Source organism: Haliotis asinina, chromosome 1, assembly GCF_037392515.1.
Source record: "Haliotis asinina isolate JCU_RB_2024 chromosome 1, JCU_Hal_asi_v2, whole genome shotgun sequence".
Lineage (NCBI taxonomy): Eukaryota > Metazoa > Mollusca > Gastropoda > Lepetellida > Haliotidae > Haliotis > Haliotis asinina.
The window spans coordinates 22,755,755-22,771,004 of NC_090280.1; the positions used below are offsets into that span (position 1 = coordinate 22,755,755).

General features: G+C 39.1%; 1 protein-coding gene across 1 annotated transcript in view; it reads right to left on the reverse strand.

Moving 5' to 3' along the window:
- The window catches only part of LOC137260228 (carcinoembryonic antigen-related cell adhesion molecule 2-like), a 33,672-nt gene that overhangs the window by 10,992 nt on the left and 7,430 nt on the right, over positions 1 to 15,250 (reverse strand). The window contains exons 9-11 of the mRNA XM_067797957.1: positions 14,932 to 15,048; positions 14,346 to 14,361; positions 13,830 to 14,002 (exon numbers count right to left, since the gene is read on the reverse strand). Coding sequence (XP_067654058.1) covers positions 13,830 to 14,002; positions 14,346 to 14,361; positions 14,932 to 15,048 — 306 coding nt within the window. The remainder of the gene's footprint in view (positions 1 to 13,829; positions 14,003 to 14,345; positions 14,362 to 14,931; positions 15,049 to 15,250) is intronic.

Here is a 15,250-nt window from a genome sequence, read left to right on the forward strand (position 1 = left end):
GCGACATTGCGAGATCGCGAGATCTCGTGTTCTCGTGTTTTCGTGTTTTTGAAAATGGGTATCTAGAACTGTATAGGCAATTGGTACAAAAGCACGAGAACGCGACATTGCGAGATCGCGAGATTTGTCAAGTGTCGCAATCTCGTGTTCTCGCGTTCTCGTGTTTTTGAAAATGGCTATCTAGAACTGTATAATTTTATGCAATTGGTACAAAAGCACGAGAATGCAAGATCGCGAGACTTTTCAATTGTCGCAATCTCGCGTTCTCGTGTTTTTGCTAATGATTACATAGAACTGAATAGGTAAATGAAACCAAAACTACGAGAACGCGATATTGCGAGATCGCGAGATTTGTCAAGTGTCGCCATCTCGCGTTCTCGTGTTTTTGAAATCACAGTCTAGTAGTAGGGTTACATATGCTACCAAACCCGAGGAGGAGTATTTTATCCAAATTTGAACAGTCATGAATGTAAAACACAAATACTAGTTTGTATTAATTCAGATTTGTGCAATTTTTCTTGTGTGAACACTATATTGATGGAACAGCCCTCATGATGGATCAGCCTGGCATTCAAAACCTTGTCTTGCACGTTCATAACACGTGCTAAACGTGCCCTGCACGTGCGGCTGCTCATTCTTCTCTGGTATCCTTCGTAGTCTAGTGGATAAAACCTCCACGCAAGAGAGCGAACGGTTGCGGATTCCAAACCAGTTACCAGCTGTATTTTGGAGTGTGTGAGTGAGTATAGTTTTACGCCGCACTCACCAATATTCCAGCTATTTGGAAGCGGTCTGCAAATAATCGAGTCTGGACCAGACAATCTAATGAGCAACAACATGAGCAGAGATCTGTCCAACTGGGAACCGATGACATGTGTCAAGCAAGTCAGCGAGCCTGACTACCTGATCCCCTGTATTTTGAAAGTTTTCAGTAATGTAATATTTTGTGATAGCTGTATCTGTCATAAAAAGCATGGTCATTCCACCTTTCATTTGGTTAAATAATGACCATTTCCAAGCCTAAATTATGACATGGTCGAAATGTAACCTGACATGAGATTTCAAAACGTGTTCTTCAAAACCTAGGTTTAGATTGAGTGAGTTTAGTTTTACGCCGCACTCAGCAATATTACAGCTATATGGCGGTGGTCTGTAAATAATTGAGTCTGGACCAGACAATCCAGTGATCAACAACATGAGCATCGATCTGCGCAATTAGGAACCGATGACATGTGACCACCCGATCCCGTTAGTCGCCTCTTACGACCAGCTGAGTCGCCTTTTATGGCAAGCATGGGTTGCTGGAGGCCTATTCTACCCCGGGACCTTCACGGGTCCTAGGTTTAGAAATGATCAGTGCAACGTCACAGCAGAGCACTACCTGATTATGGAAGAAACCTAGTTTACTGCAGACAAAATCGGAGATAGGTTAATAAGAGATCGTTATCAATCTTCATTGCGCTTCTATGAACGTTTTATCACCGCCACTACGTTTCGTTTCGTTTCCTATGCTATCCTATTCCCTTGTTTTGTTTTGTTTTTTTCATTAAACGTCCGGCTCTCGCCGTGTCTGTATTGAAGCGTTGGTGTTGTTGTTTACTGGCGCTCGCTATACAACGAATAGTGTCCACGTTCTATCACGATCAATTACGCTCCTTTGTGCTACGACACATTCTTCTGCGTTTGGTGTGCTTTCCTATGAATTGTGTCACGCTGCCAGACAAAATTAATTGTGAATTCATGACATAGCTTGAAAATCCTTTGTAATTTGCATAACGAAGTGTATGGTAGTGTATATAAGCCCGCTCCCGTTGATAGAATTTCCTATGTACTTCAGAATCCGGTTCGCAGCTATTCGCAGCAAGACCGGCAGTTACAGCAAAATTCACAGACCAGTGAGAATCCTCATAACGTAATATCACATACGGCTATCATTAGTTTGTCTCACAGTCCCTAAAGACGGATTTTAGCGGAATTAAATAAACATGAGCTGAAATTTGTCAGGATACTTACAGACATACTTTCATTTATTTAGAACCCCCAAAATATTACTTCGGCTAGGGCCGAGCTCTCAAAGCTTAAATCTAGAACATGGATCTTGAATTGTAGTTAAATCCCTAGATTGGTATCATATCTACAGATGTTTACGTAAATATGATTCCAATCTATGGCTTGAAATACACTTGAAGATACATTTGAGAGGTCAAAGATGCTTCTGAAGGAACGTGCCAAGCCGGACAGAACGCTTGTGATATAGTGTGTCTGTTGAGACTATACAGAAAAGAGTGCTGTGCTTTGAGCAAACTTGTTGGCACATGCTCTATTAAGTTTTATTTAGGTAGATATAATTGCATTTTGTCTGTCATGTGTACTAGTAAATTTATGCATTTGCATACTCGCGGGCTAACGGCTTTCGGCTCAATTTATGCTTTTCAGAATACAGTGGAAATACATACGATTTTTGTACGTGCGAATGCTTGGTTTGATCCTTTATAACATAGTACAAAATGTTGTGATTTAATATATTTCTTTTAAGACATATTAATAATCATTTCACAGTTGCCCATGGCCACTCTTCTTTAACATAAACGTGCTGATTCAGCATGAGACAATAAAGGTTAATTAGGAAACCCCAAGAGTTTTAATTAAGGAAAGAAAAGCTGTCAAAACACTGTCACTTCCTGCCCAGGACCCCAGGATGTCACACCCTCACAAGCTAAGAGAAGTAAGGAACCTTCTCACACAGCTAGACAACACATAACAACAAGACAGTATCTTTTCTCTGGGACTCTCGGTATGTTATGAATGTTGGTTTTTCATCGTTAACTATACATTTTCAACCAAACCATACCTGGAATTCAGATTTCGTTTTAATATTCTGCATTCCAGTTTTAGTCGTACCCGGTGGCCCCATTTAGGCCATCCCGCAATCAAGTGTTCTCGCGTTCGTATGTTTATTGAGATCGGTACATAAAATAGAAGAGTACGGGCAACTCCTGCAAAAGCACGAGATCGCGAGATAGCGAAATCACGAGATCTGTCAAATGTCGCGATCTCAGAAATCATTACCTGGAACTGTATGGGCCATGGACACAAAAGCACGTGAACGCGAGACTGCGAGATATAACTGATGCAAACTCTTGTCAGTTTCAAGTCCTGCTTTGTACTTGGACGAATGACAGATTCCAGCCAGGCAGTAGTTTACCATCTCTACTGACATGATTTTTGATTGGATCGAGCGCAAATTCAGAGAATTCATGTGTTTTCCAAACCCAACATCTCTATATACATTCTTCATGGATAACGACTTGTTTTAGTGTGTATGATTTTGTTTGACAACATTATATGAATCCATACTGAAACGACGCATCAAGTACACAAAAAGAAGTTGTTATCCATAAAGAATCTTACTTTCTTGTGACTCGCTATACTTCTAAAATGCCCATCAAACAGATCATCTGTCTGTACACACAATGAACCCTCAGCATATCAGCAAATGAAAAAGCCAATCAGAAGCCGTCGTTACTCCTGAGTGCACATCCAGGTGCTAAGACTGGGTTCGGTCTCCCGAGGACTTCGTTTCGGGGGAAGTAAGTCCAAGTACAACATATTGCACTTTTGAATCGCGATTGTACACTTATAATTTTGTTTATTTCTTTTTTGTAAAAGCAGCAATGTATATTACATATCATGAATAAGTGATGAATGTGTTTTAATTATGTTTGATTTTTTGGTTGCATGTGACCTTTAATCATTGAACACAACAGGTATTAATATGCTTGTAAACCAAATAAAACTCAGCACTCGGAATATCATTTAACAAATAGTAGTAGTTCGTGTTTGGTACTATTTTCTCTATCCTATAAGTATGAATACATTTGACCAGTGTATGGCACTTACACGAGGTTATTGCATACGTTGACTGTGCGGATGCTGGCCATGGATGTGTGGACACAGTCCCGTATCACCCACAAGATAGGTTTCGTTGTACAATATTTTTAGTATATTTTAATTCAGCTTAGTATGTAACACGACTTCTGACTGGTCAATGCTATGAATTTCCGACCGTATAATCAGCATATACGGCAGCAATTTGAAAACCGATTAACCAAAACCTTTGAATGAATCCCAACACTGTCAGGGTAACGCTGTTTTTACATATTTTGTATACATTTGCAGAAGCACTAGGTCAGTTAACTCACCTATCCCACAAAAAATGGATGGAAAGACAGCGCAGTATCATAAATTTTGTTGTAAGATCAAACAATTTACTCGCAACGGGCTGTTCACCCATCATTGTTAGATCATGGAACAAGATTCATGACGTCATTATAGAGTGTCACGTCAACCACTATAACGTCATTTGACTAAAGAACTGTAACGGTCCGTCGGTAAGGAATCAAAGGACCATTATCATTTACAGCGGTCCGCTCATTTCTGATAACCAGAGGGCGGTTTCATGTTAATTCCATTTTATTTTAACTGTAACACTATGATTTATTCATCATAGTCAGGCTTAGTCAGTGTGAACATAACAACCGTGCTGAAGGGAACTAATTTGTCTGGTGATTGTCTTAGTTCATGGAGTGATATGATTAACCTTTGAGCTAGGGGAACTTTGACCTGATTTAAAAATATAATTTTGTTTTCACTAAAACCAGCATAATACGAGTTGAATTAGAATTGGGATAATGTACTGTGGTTGACGAATTAGGGACGTAATTAAGTTATATAACCTGCGGTACACATCCCCAGTCCGTCAAACACAGTACAGTTATCCCCTCTTTTCACCATTAGGCCACATGTTATTTTAAGGTAACGCTATTTTTCAGGGCATATCATTTGCGAAAGCCCGAGGTCTTTCACAAAATGCCCGACGAAGGATCGCAGTTAGAAAGGACCGAGGGATCCTGTAAATGATAATGCCCTGACAATTAGCGTTACCGTTATTATAGCTATAATAAATATAATTTTAGTAAAAAAGAACACAAGCAACGCCATCGGTTTAGAAGCATTTACTGCTAACAACAAACGACGAAGATCAATGACACACATTTTACAAATATAGACACGACATAGAACAACACAGATGACGTCACTGTTTTCAGTGCTCAACAACGTTAGCCTTCCAGTCGATATTTTTATTGCTGTATGTTGTAATTTATGGAACGATTGTGATGGTTGGCACAAGCAAGAAAGTGCATGATGACACATGTGTATGTGACGAATGTGATCATTATATTGTCAATAATGAGCTCAGGTTCAAACGAGCCGTAGGTGATTGAACTTCAACTGCTGAGCTACTTATGACGTCACCTAACAACGGGATGGATAATGACCCTCATCAAGCATTTTACAGGCATTAGCAAGCTACATTGACCGCTCATTTCCGATAACGTGCGATAATAATTCTATCCATTTCAGCTCTAAAACTCTTTACGCAACGTTCATTTTGTTGATCACTGTAAACATGTAATCACGAAAGTGACCTGTGTTATATTGCATGGCGTAATACATGTATACGCCCTCTGTTTATTATGAAGGCATGTTCATCAGATGTGTTTTAATATTATGTACATAGTGTATATTATTGTTATTACAGGGTGTGTTCTTCCCGAAATATATGGAAATAAACAGGTATCTCACACATAACCCCTAGTCTGTGGTTAATAAGACTTTGGAACTTATGGCTACCACAGGAAAACTAATATTTACGAAACAAATGTATTTCTATTTCTTTGAATGTGGAGACAAAAGATTAATGCAAGGCAGGGTGTTTTGTAGTCAGGCTGGAGCAGAAGAAAATATATTGATTAATATTTCATGGCCCATAGTGATGAAAATGGTGTCGAGTAAAACATTGGACACGCTCATTTTAGCCGATTGATACAATTTGGTGTGTTAGAATTTTGCTGGAACGTATATGTTAGCCTGGCATTAACGTTTTGCCTGTGAATATATACATTTTTGATTGTATACCCATTTAAACTGAAAATGCGCTCAAGACAGAATAGACCTGAACCCGAGGAAAATCAAGACTTGCTTCATTTAGGGCTAAACCATTGCAGTGAGGGCTGGACAGTAGAGAAAGATAATGTCTTCAGGGACTGTGAGACAGACTAATGCTGGCCTCGTATGATATTACATAATGGAGAAACTCACTGGTCTGTGATTATTTCTGTGACTGCCGGTGTTGCTGCGACTAGCTCCGAACTGACGCGGCTTTAAGCATTATTCCATACAATACACACATGAACACACACAATGCACACATGTACACACTCACTGCACACTAACACACACATATTCGGACCCATGTCGCTATATACCAGCATACGATAATTTCCTCCCCTCAGCTTTCACTATTGGCAATAGAAGGTTAAACAGCTATTCATTCCTGTTGGAGATGCATTGCAACAGTCAACCTTTATTCTTCATATACTACTCACGTACTACAACGAGGACCTGTCTACATCCAGTAACTTCCTACCTATTGGTTCCCTGACAGTAGTAAGTACCACCGTCCTGTACAGTAACATTGTAGATGGTAAACCTCATCTGTCCGGTCTGTGATGGTGAGTCCTCCTCGGTGTATCTGATCCTGGTCCTGTACCCGCTGTTGAGCATTACACGGTGTGACTTGGGCTGGACCAGTAACAGTCTCTCAGCTACCGAACCATCCACCCATACATAATATATAAAGCTAACACTGTCTGGTTTCATGGTCATGGTAACATCTTCGCCAACACGTGTAACAGTGTATGGGTATCCAGTTGTCATGGAGGCAAGACCTGCACTCAAAACAAATAATACTCACTCGGTTGACATAAATATTGAAGCACATTATTTAAGCCTGCTCCATATAATACAAGTTCACAGATACATACCACATATACAGGCACGCAAACGAAATGTAAGTCACAAATTAAAGCGTCAAAATATGAAGCAATACTATTTTCATAGAAAACACTGGTCACTTATAAAAAGTCATGTAAAGCTCAGGATAATTCAAATGCTCTTTTCAGCTATCACATACTTACCACACACATGTAAGCCCCAAAACAGAATGTGAGTCACAGACATGTCTACTGGCGTGGTAAATTCATACTGACACATCACGCACTTTGACATTTGTTTTTAAGCGTTGAAATATTTAGTTTCGCTGGATAATATTTCCCTAAAAAAGCGGGTAACTTCCCGTTGAATTTTAACCTATGTTTACGTGCGCTTAACGTTACATAGTCAGTAATGAGTTGTTTACATTCATATCCACAGACAAATAATGTTGGTGACAGATTACTCACAAAACTGCTTTTGTTAAGTATTATTGCAGCTATATGGCGCCGGTTTGTATATAATCGAGTCTGGAATAGAGAATCCAGTGATCAATAGCATGAGCATCGACTGCTCAACCAAGTCAACTAGTCACCCGATCCCGTTAGTCAGACAGATCGTTGTATTGGTTATGGGGTCATGTTTGCCTGTACAGTTTACAAATCATCTAAGAATGGTCAAAATATGGGTATAGAAAGGTTGATCGATGTTTGAAGATATTGTGAGGGAATACAGTGGTTATATTGAACATTCGGCAGGAACAGTTAGTTGTCCATAATGAACATTTTGTAGCAGTGAAAACTATTCATCTCGTATATCCTGTTTTTTTCCTAACAAATGAAAAAAATAGGGTTGTATGTTTGAGTTTGTGCCGACCATCACAGTGTGAACGGTAAAATTCTGTTATTGGTGTATCATCGTCATTCCTATATATGTTGACTTTGAATTGGTTGTGGGATGCTCTATATTTACAAAATCCCTGGATCAAATGATGAGTTCTAGTTTCGAGCGTAATAATGTTCATTCATTAACAACAACTTGAAACAGAACTTACTCACTTTTATTTGGGTACGTGGAGTTCCTTCTTATTATTGAAAATTCTAAATACAGACAAACAGACTTTATACGCTTGTTGAACCAGTATCGATGAAAATATTATACTGAGATATTTATAATATGTCACTAACAGTCACTCACAATGATGACGTCGTTATGGAGCACAACAATAGCTGATGTGTCGAGATTCAGCTCCAAACCCACTGGGGCAAAACGATTCCAGAAAATTCAGTTGTCTTTGGAGACCATAGATGATGTTACATAGACTTACAACTAGGAAATGAGTTAAATGGCGTACAAGCTATATTCAATCCAGAACGTTCATGTGTTAAGCCTTGAGTCGACGAACGGATTATATATTCTTAGCCAATATCTATTGTCTATCTAATTAGCACATGAACTGAATCCACATGTAAACCTAATATCTACTTTTGTCCAGAGATGATTCAACCGTTTTCATTATGGTTTGCCTAAAGGAACACGCATTTTAAGCGAAATGTCTCGAGTGCGTGCCACTGTATACGTATTTGGGTATTACTTGCTTCTCCGACTAGTGAAGGTTCGGGGTAGAATAGACCTTCAGCAACCCATGCTTGCCATAAAAGGCGACTAACGGGATCGGAGGGTCAGGCTCGCTGACTTGGTTGACATACGTCATCGGTTCCCAATTGCGCAGATCGATGCTCACATTGTTGGTCACTGGATTGTCTGATCCAGACTCGACTATTTACAGACCACCATCATATAGCTGGATTATTGCTGAGTGCGGCGTAAAACTAAACTCACTCACTCGTTTGCTTCTCCTAATATGTTTTCGTAGTATAAGCAGATTTGTTGTGTTATTGAAAAGTGGAGATATTAAAACTAACTGACCATGCTTCTCAGTCTTAAACATGTCAAAGTTCACACTGGTAACGAGTATCCGGGCCCAGTATCTCTAAAGCTAATAGAACCAAGGCGTTGTACGTTTATCTGTTTTGAATGGATATATCCCAGGGTCAAATCCCCTACCACATATGCCCGTGGAATGCTTGCGACTGACTATCGTCCAAACTAATCTCAAGTTCACAATAGTAAGTGTTATATGTGTACGCGATTATCTGCGATAGCTAGAACAGAACAGAATACGAATAACAGTCGCAACTTAAGGGGTGTAGTAAATTCAGTCAGGTATGTAACGTTGCTTCCTTCTGGTTCGATAAATGTTTACTACTGCTATTCTATTTTAACTTCAATCTAACGGACATCGCTTTACTATTTGTTTCCCTTGGCACTACCTTCACGTTGATGTGCAACGGTGCAACCTCTACCAAAGTCAAAAAGCTTATTGTACAAACGACATCCGGCTCATATACATATCATACTGTTTCACACGGGAATGACACATTACTTTTAACTAGTGCATTTTTATTATAATAATGTATAGTGAAAGGTTTGATATCTGAGGTTCGTTCTTAGTCCTTATCAAATGATTTGTAATATATTTCTTTCGAAGATCACTATAAAATGGACAGACGCACACAGAGTGAATTTCATTTCCTAGTTGTATATGCATAACTGACATATTCGTTCCGATTTTGCAATGAACAATTTTCTTCCCTCATTTTCGACATGGTCTAATGAACCTAGCCGATATTAGATAAAATGGTTCCCTACAGTTTCCGGCGTGAGTACTGATGAAAGAAATTCCGGTTGAAATAAAGTCTTGAACGTGTTGTAATAGGCATAACATGAACTATCTTCCAAAGTTGAATGCCCCTCGAGCTAAATATATCTACAGACCGAGTTCAAAATTCTTTGTGAAACATGTCTACACTTCCAACTGATTCACAAAACCATATACAACCATAGCCATGGACAAATAGAAGATTCCTTACACGCGATACCTGTGTAATTTCCCCCATGTTATCTGAATGTAAAATCACGTTGTAGCTATACTGGGAAGACGGTGTCCATGCATATGGAGAAGTTTGAACCAGTGTTTTAAACATCTGGGAATTAATATATATTGGCTTTCTCCCACATTCACCATGCACCATACAATTTGGTGAAGAGGAGCCAACACTAAGAACTTTTTGAGATGCTAATAAATGAATCTTCTCCAAACATTCATACCGCTGGAATCCCCATACCTCTGAGTCGTATGATAAAGTTGGTTGTATAATATGGCTCACGTATTCTGCATTACTGTTTAAGAAAGTTCATTTAATACGGTTAACGCTACGTTGTTTTGTGAAAATGTAGGTTGAGTGAACGTCCACCGTGCTGATGTGTGAGTATTAACTGAACCGTTGCTTTACCTGTATACTTTTGAATGTTATCGAGACCAATGTAGTATCTGTAACAAATCTACATGTGATGTTTATGTTAGCGGATTGCTCATTGTAAACCATTCTATTAATGGCTACGTAGCACATCATTCAGCTGCTGGTCTGATGCTGGTTTATGTACGAGGGAATATGAAAAAGGTTCTAATTATCATCAAGACGTTTTCAGGGTAGAAAATCCATTTTTGATTTTTGGACCTTAAGACTTCTTTACACTGTCACCATCCACAGTAACATATTCTCCCAGCATTTCTTGACCTTGTGCAGACCTCTTAAATAGACCCCCTAATTTCATGTAAACACTCCGTCTCTTCAATGACCTCAAAGGTATCATCATAATGGTGTCCACATCTTGGCTCATTTGTCAGGGACATATGTTCAGTTTGAAAATTCCGTTTTACATCTCACAAGTATCAAAAGATGGACTGTCTTCATCATAAACAGATTTCATCTCCTTTTGATTCTGTCGGGCAGTGCAACCATTCAATTGCAAAAGGTTGATAACACTGCATGACTCAATCTTCTGGAAACATGGGGTTACTTGTGTTTAGGATGAACTACAAGAAGAATTCATAAAGTGAAGCAAGACGTTACTGGTCCATTAATTAGATAGGGATTACTGATATTGCCTTGTCGTTTTCAGCACAATTTACAATAAATTCCTGGCGATAAAATTATTCTTATTTTACTAAATGAGTCTGAGGTTTGCTGAGTTAGAGAGCGTAACAACTATACAAACCATTCACATCTTTGTATGTAGAAGCTTTCGTGGAGTGAAGACATTGACACCAACCTACACAGTATTGGGTATATGTGGCAGAAATCCTTTGTTTATTCTTACATTTAAATGTTTCATGAAATATTGAATTAAAGTATTATATGTACCTGATTTAAGATAGCATATTTAATGCAAGTGGCAAGAATACAATGTTCGCTTGAACCGGACTGTCACTCCCCTCTCTTCTGCAGTTCTAAACCTAGAAGTTATACTTTCTGAAAGGGTACTTTTGGCAGCATACCTCAAGTAACTAACAATTGCAAAATCCCATAGGAAGAGAAGTGTCAGACAGGAATTAAAGACAGGAAACAGAAAGCAGTGGTGGTACTAGAAGAGCATGTCTTTGATGACTGCACGTGTTAATGACAGACTGGTAAATAAGTGGAAACATGAAGCACTAGTAGTTGGAAACCATATTTTAAGAACCAGTATGTAATGACGTCTTCCTTCCTGGTCATTAACGATCTATTACGCCCAGCTCCATTGAAAACTGTCTCGTGCCTTTGTCCGATCTGAAACCACGTACAGTTAAAATCGTTTTCTGTGCCACAGTACAGAAATACACAGCTGTATCGTTTTCGAAGGGTGTTATTTCACATTCCATTTGTAACTTCAGCATTTATCATCCAAAACTGTGTACAACAGGAGATATGGATTGTGTCAGATCAGACAACATCTCGTAGGAGATATCATTTTAACAGTAGATTTTGCACAAAGCCCTGACAATGCTATGACGTCATGAACTCGATAACGTCACAATGTTATGACATCGATGCACCGGAAGTCTGATGGCAGTGCAGTCTTCAGACATGTACAGTTTTCACTGAAAACTAATCAAGAATGATTTTGGATGATAAACAGAATCTCACTCTCGTGTTTACTGATATCAATTATATCAATACCCGTTGGTAAAGGTGAAAATATCCTTGCCAAGCCTCGGATATTTGTTACTTTATCAACTTGTGTTGATATATTTGATATCAGTAGACATTTCGATGAGATTCTCTATTTCTTTACACGAGTGGTTGACTGATATCTGCATGAAACGGGTTGTTAACAGTTGTTCAAATGTCAGCTGGTGTTAAGCTACAGATCACGATACTTCAGTCCTAAGACAAATACCTCCTGAGGAATACATTCTAGGCAGAGTGATACCAATACAGAAGTAGGCTAGCAGTAATGTGAATTCCTGTATAATGTGGGACATCTGTTTTAAGTAATCTGGTTGATCAAATTTGCAGCATTTAAAACTAAAGTAAAACTTTTAAAGCATTTATAGAAGACATAAAAACAACGATTTAACGATTTTTAACGATTCTTATTGAATCGTGTGTGAGAGTGTTAGTCCGTGCGTGCGTGCGTGAGTGCGTGTGTGTCCACGCGCGCGTGTGCATGTATGTTGAGAATGGGTACTATATTTATGTAGAGTTTTATTTGAGGTGCTGACAATCAAAAGATCACAATCGGAAACCGATCTGTTACTTATGATTTATGGAATTAAGAAATTGTGGAGCCTTAGCCGACAAGCCCATCCATTTAGCTCATGTGCAAATTACTATGTGCAATCCTATTATGTGTGTAGTGTTTGATATATAGAGAAAACTAAACTATGTCCCATGTAATACCTTATTTATCAAACGAGTGAATGGTTTGGTATCTAAATCGCTTTCGCTCGTTAGATACCGATGCCATTCACGAGTTTTATAAATATGGTGTTACACGGGACACAGTTTCGTATTTTATTTATTACTCACCCGGCATTAGCAAAATAATATCGAGCAAAGTACTTCTTTACTAGGAATTCCACGAGTGTGATGACACTAAGCTTTCCGAAAGTCAAGCAAGGTCTAATGCTATTGTGACCGAGGTATTAGCACGTCATAACAATAAAACACTTTGACGTCATACGTACGCCATCACGCGATGTTATCACACAATGTGTAACTTTCTAAAATTACCTAACAGTGATATCTACAACAGATGAATAATAAAATGTCGATCGGTGTGTTGAGAAAGCATAAGAGTTAAATCTTTCTGATAAAACAGGTTAAAGCTATATTGATTGAAAAATTGTGTTTTCACATTATCGCTGTTGATGAAATATAACATAAGTTTCATGAAACGAAAATAAAAGGTTTTAACTTTATTAATTGAATAAGAATGTTGATGCTAAATCAGCGTTGTTAATATACTTTGATATACATCAGTTAAGCTCAGAGACCAATACCAGTACAATCCTCTGTTAAAAATGGCATCGTGGCAAACATTTCCTGTTGTTGGGTGATTAGTAAATGAAGTACTCTTGTTTTGGCAGCTGAAATGTTAGCTTGTTGAGATGTTAAACTGTATAGGCTCTGTTGAAAAGTGAAAACACGTGCTCATGTGGAACTGTACCGTCAGTTTAGGTTTCACCTAGTACTGTGGTCCTCTGTTGAGGAAGATGAAGGATGGAAAGACGTGTAGATGTGAAACTGTACCGTCAGTTTAGGTTTCACCTAGTACTGTGGTCCTCTGTAGAGGAAGATGAAGGATGGAAAGACGTGTAGATGTGGAACTGTACCGTCAGTTTAGGTTTTACCTGGTACTGTGGTCCTCTGTTGAGGAAGATGAAGGATGGAGAGACGTGTAGATGTGGAACTGTACCGTCAGTTTAGGTTTTACCTGGTACTGTGGTCCTCTGTTGAGGAAGATGAAGGATGGAGAGACGTGTAGATGTGGAACTGTACCGTCAGTTTAGGTTTTAGCTGGTACTGTGGTCCTCTGTTGAGGAAGATGAAGGATGGAGAGACGTGTAAGTGTGGAACTGTACCGTCAGTTTAGGTTTCACCTGGTACTGTGGTCCTCTGTTGAGGAAGATGAAGGATGGAGAGATGTGTAGATGTGGAACTGATCCCGCAGGAGTCGTTCGTAATCGTATAGGGGTAAGACATCGTTGTTGGAAGCACGAGGTACATCACTGAAGTCATGGGATAACCTCTCTGCCATCACAGTGAGATATTCACCAAATCTGTAATCACAACATTACACTTATGTTACACTTGCCCATAGGTGCATGTATTTTTCTTTCAAGCAGTGTGCAACGGAAATCACCTCCTATAAACCACTTCAACTATGGTCATAGATTTCCAAAACATTTTAAGCAAATTGTGCATCAGTTACATAGATACATTTGCTACTTTCTCTGTCATTTCCACAGGTAATCGATGCCGGCGTTTACCTAAGATTTCTAAAGGTACGTTTAGTAAATGGTGTTTGACACAGAAGACAGCAACCGTTGATATGAAGATTTGTTCACTAGTTATTACGATGACTGACTCCAGCACTTAAGATAAAAACATGAAAATGTGTACCTGTTGTCCTGGTTCTCTGCAAGTAAAACAAAAGACTGAGTAACAGTAAAGAATTAGTCGTTCTCAGACTAGTTCATCAACATCACCAAAACTAGAACACCATAACTATGGCTTCATTATGCTCATATGGGGAATCGAACCTGCGTCTGTGGCGTGAACACCCTATCCACTGGCCTACCGACCGCTCCATTACTGAATAAAGGAATCAAAACAACTTCACAAACTAAAACGAGAAGAAAATATTGCAGCACGTCAAGGTGAACCACGGATATGCCCGTATACTGTTCGACGCTGCATTCAACAATATCCCAGCTAGACTACGCTTGTCTGATACACGCCAGACTTGCCGAGAACACCCAGTGGTTGATATAAAGAGCGTCGATTTACGCAACTGGGATACGTCGGAAAAACATGCATGAGCATAATCAACCAGCGTTTCTCACCTGTTGTAACAAGCATGGTTGTTGAAGTTCTGACCAGGCCCTCACGTTGGGGTAAATTTTTGTTGGTTGTGGTGTGTTGGGGATTGGAGGGGTGGGGGTTGAAACTTACATTGCATGCAAAAATATTCATGCATTCGTTGTACCTTTCACGTCCGTGCAAACAAGAACAGTGACTGCTGCCACCACAACTGCCACAGCAGTCAGCATAACGGAGTAGACAGCTACGATGGGGACGATGTCGTCTACGTTTGCATCACCTTCTGATACAAGACAAAGATGACACATATTTGTATTAAGTATGATAATTCATGTGACAATATAGCGACGTATTTCACCATGGTGTATTTTCTAGTTCCTGTTAGAGCACTAAATAACTTTATGACATAAATAATGTCAACTGACAAAACAGTATTTTGCTCTACAAGAACTATGACACAATAAAGTAAGCAAGCGATGAATAAG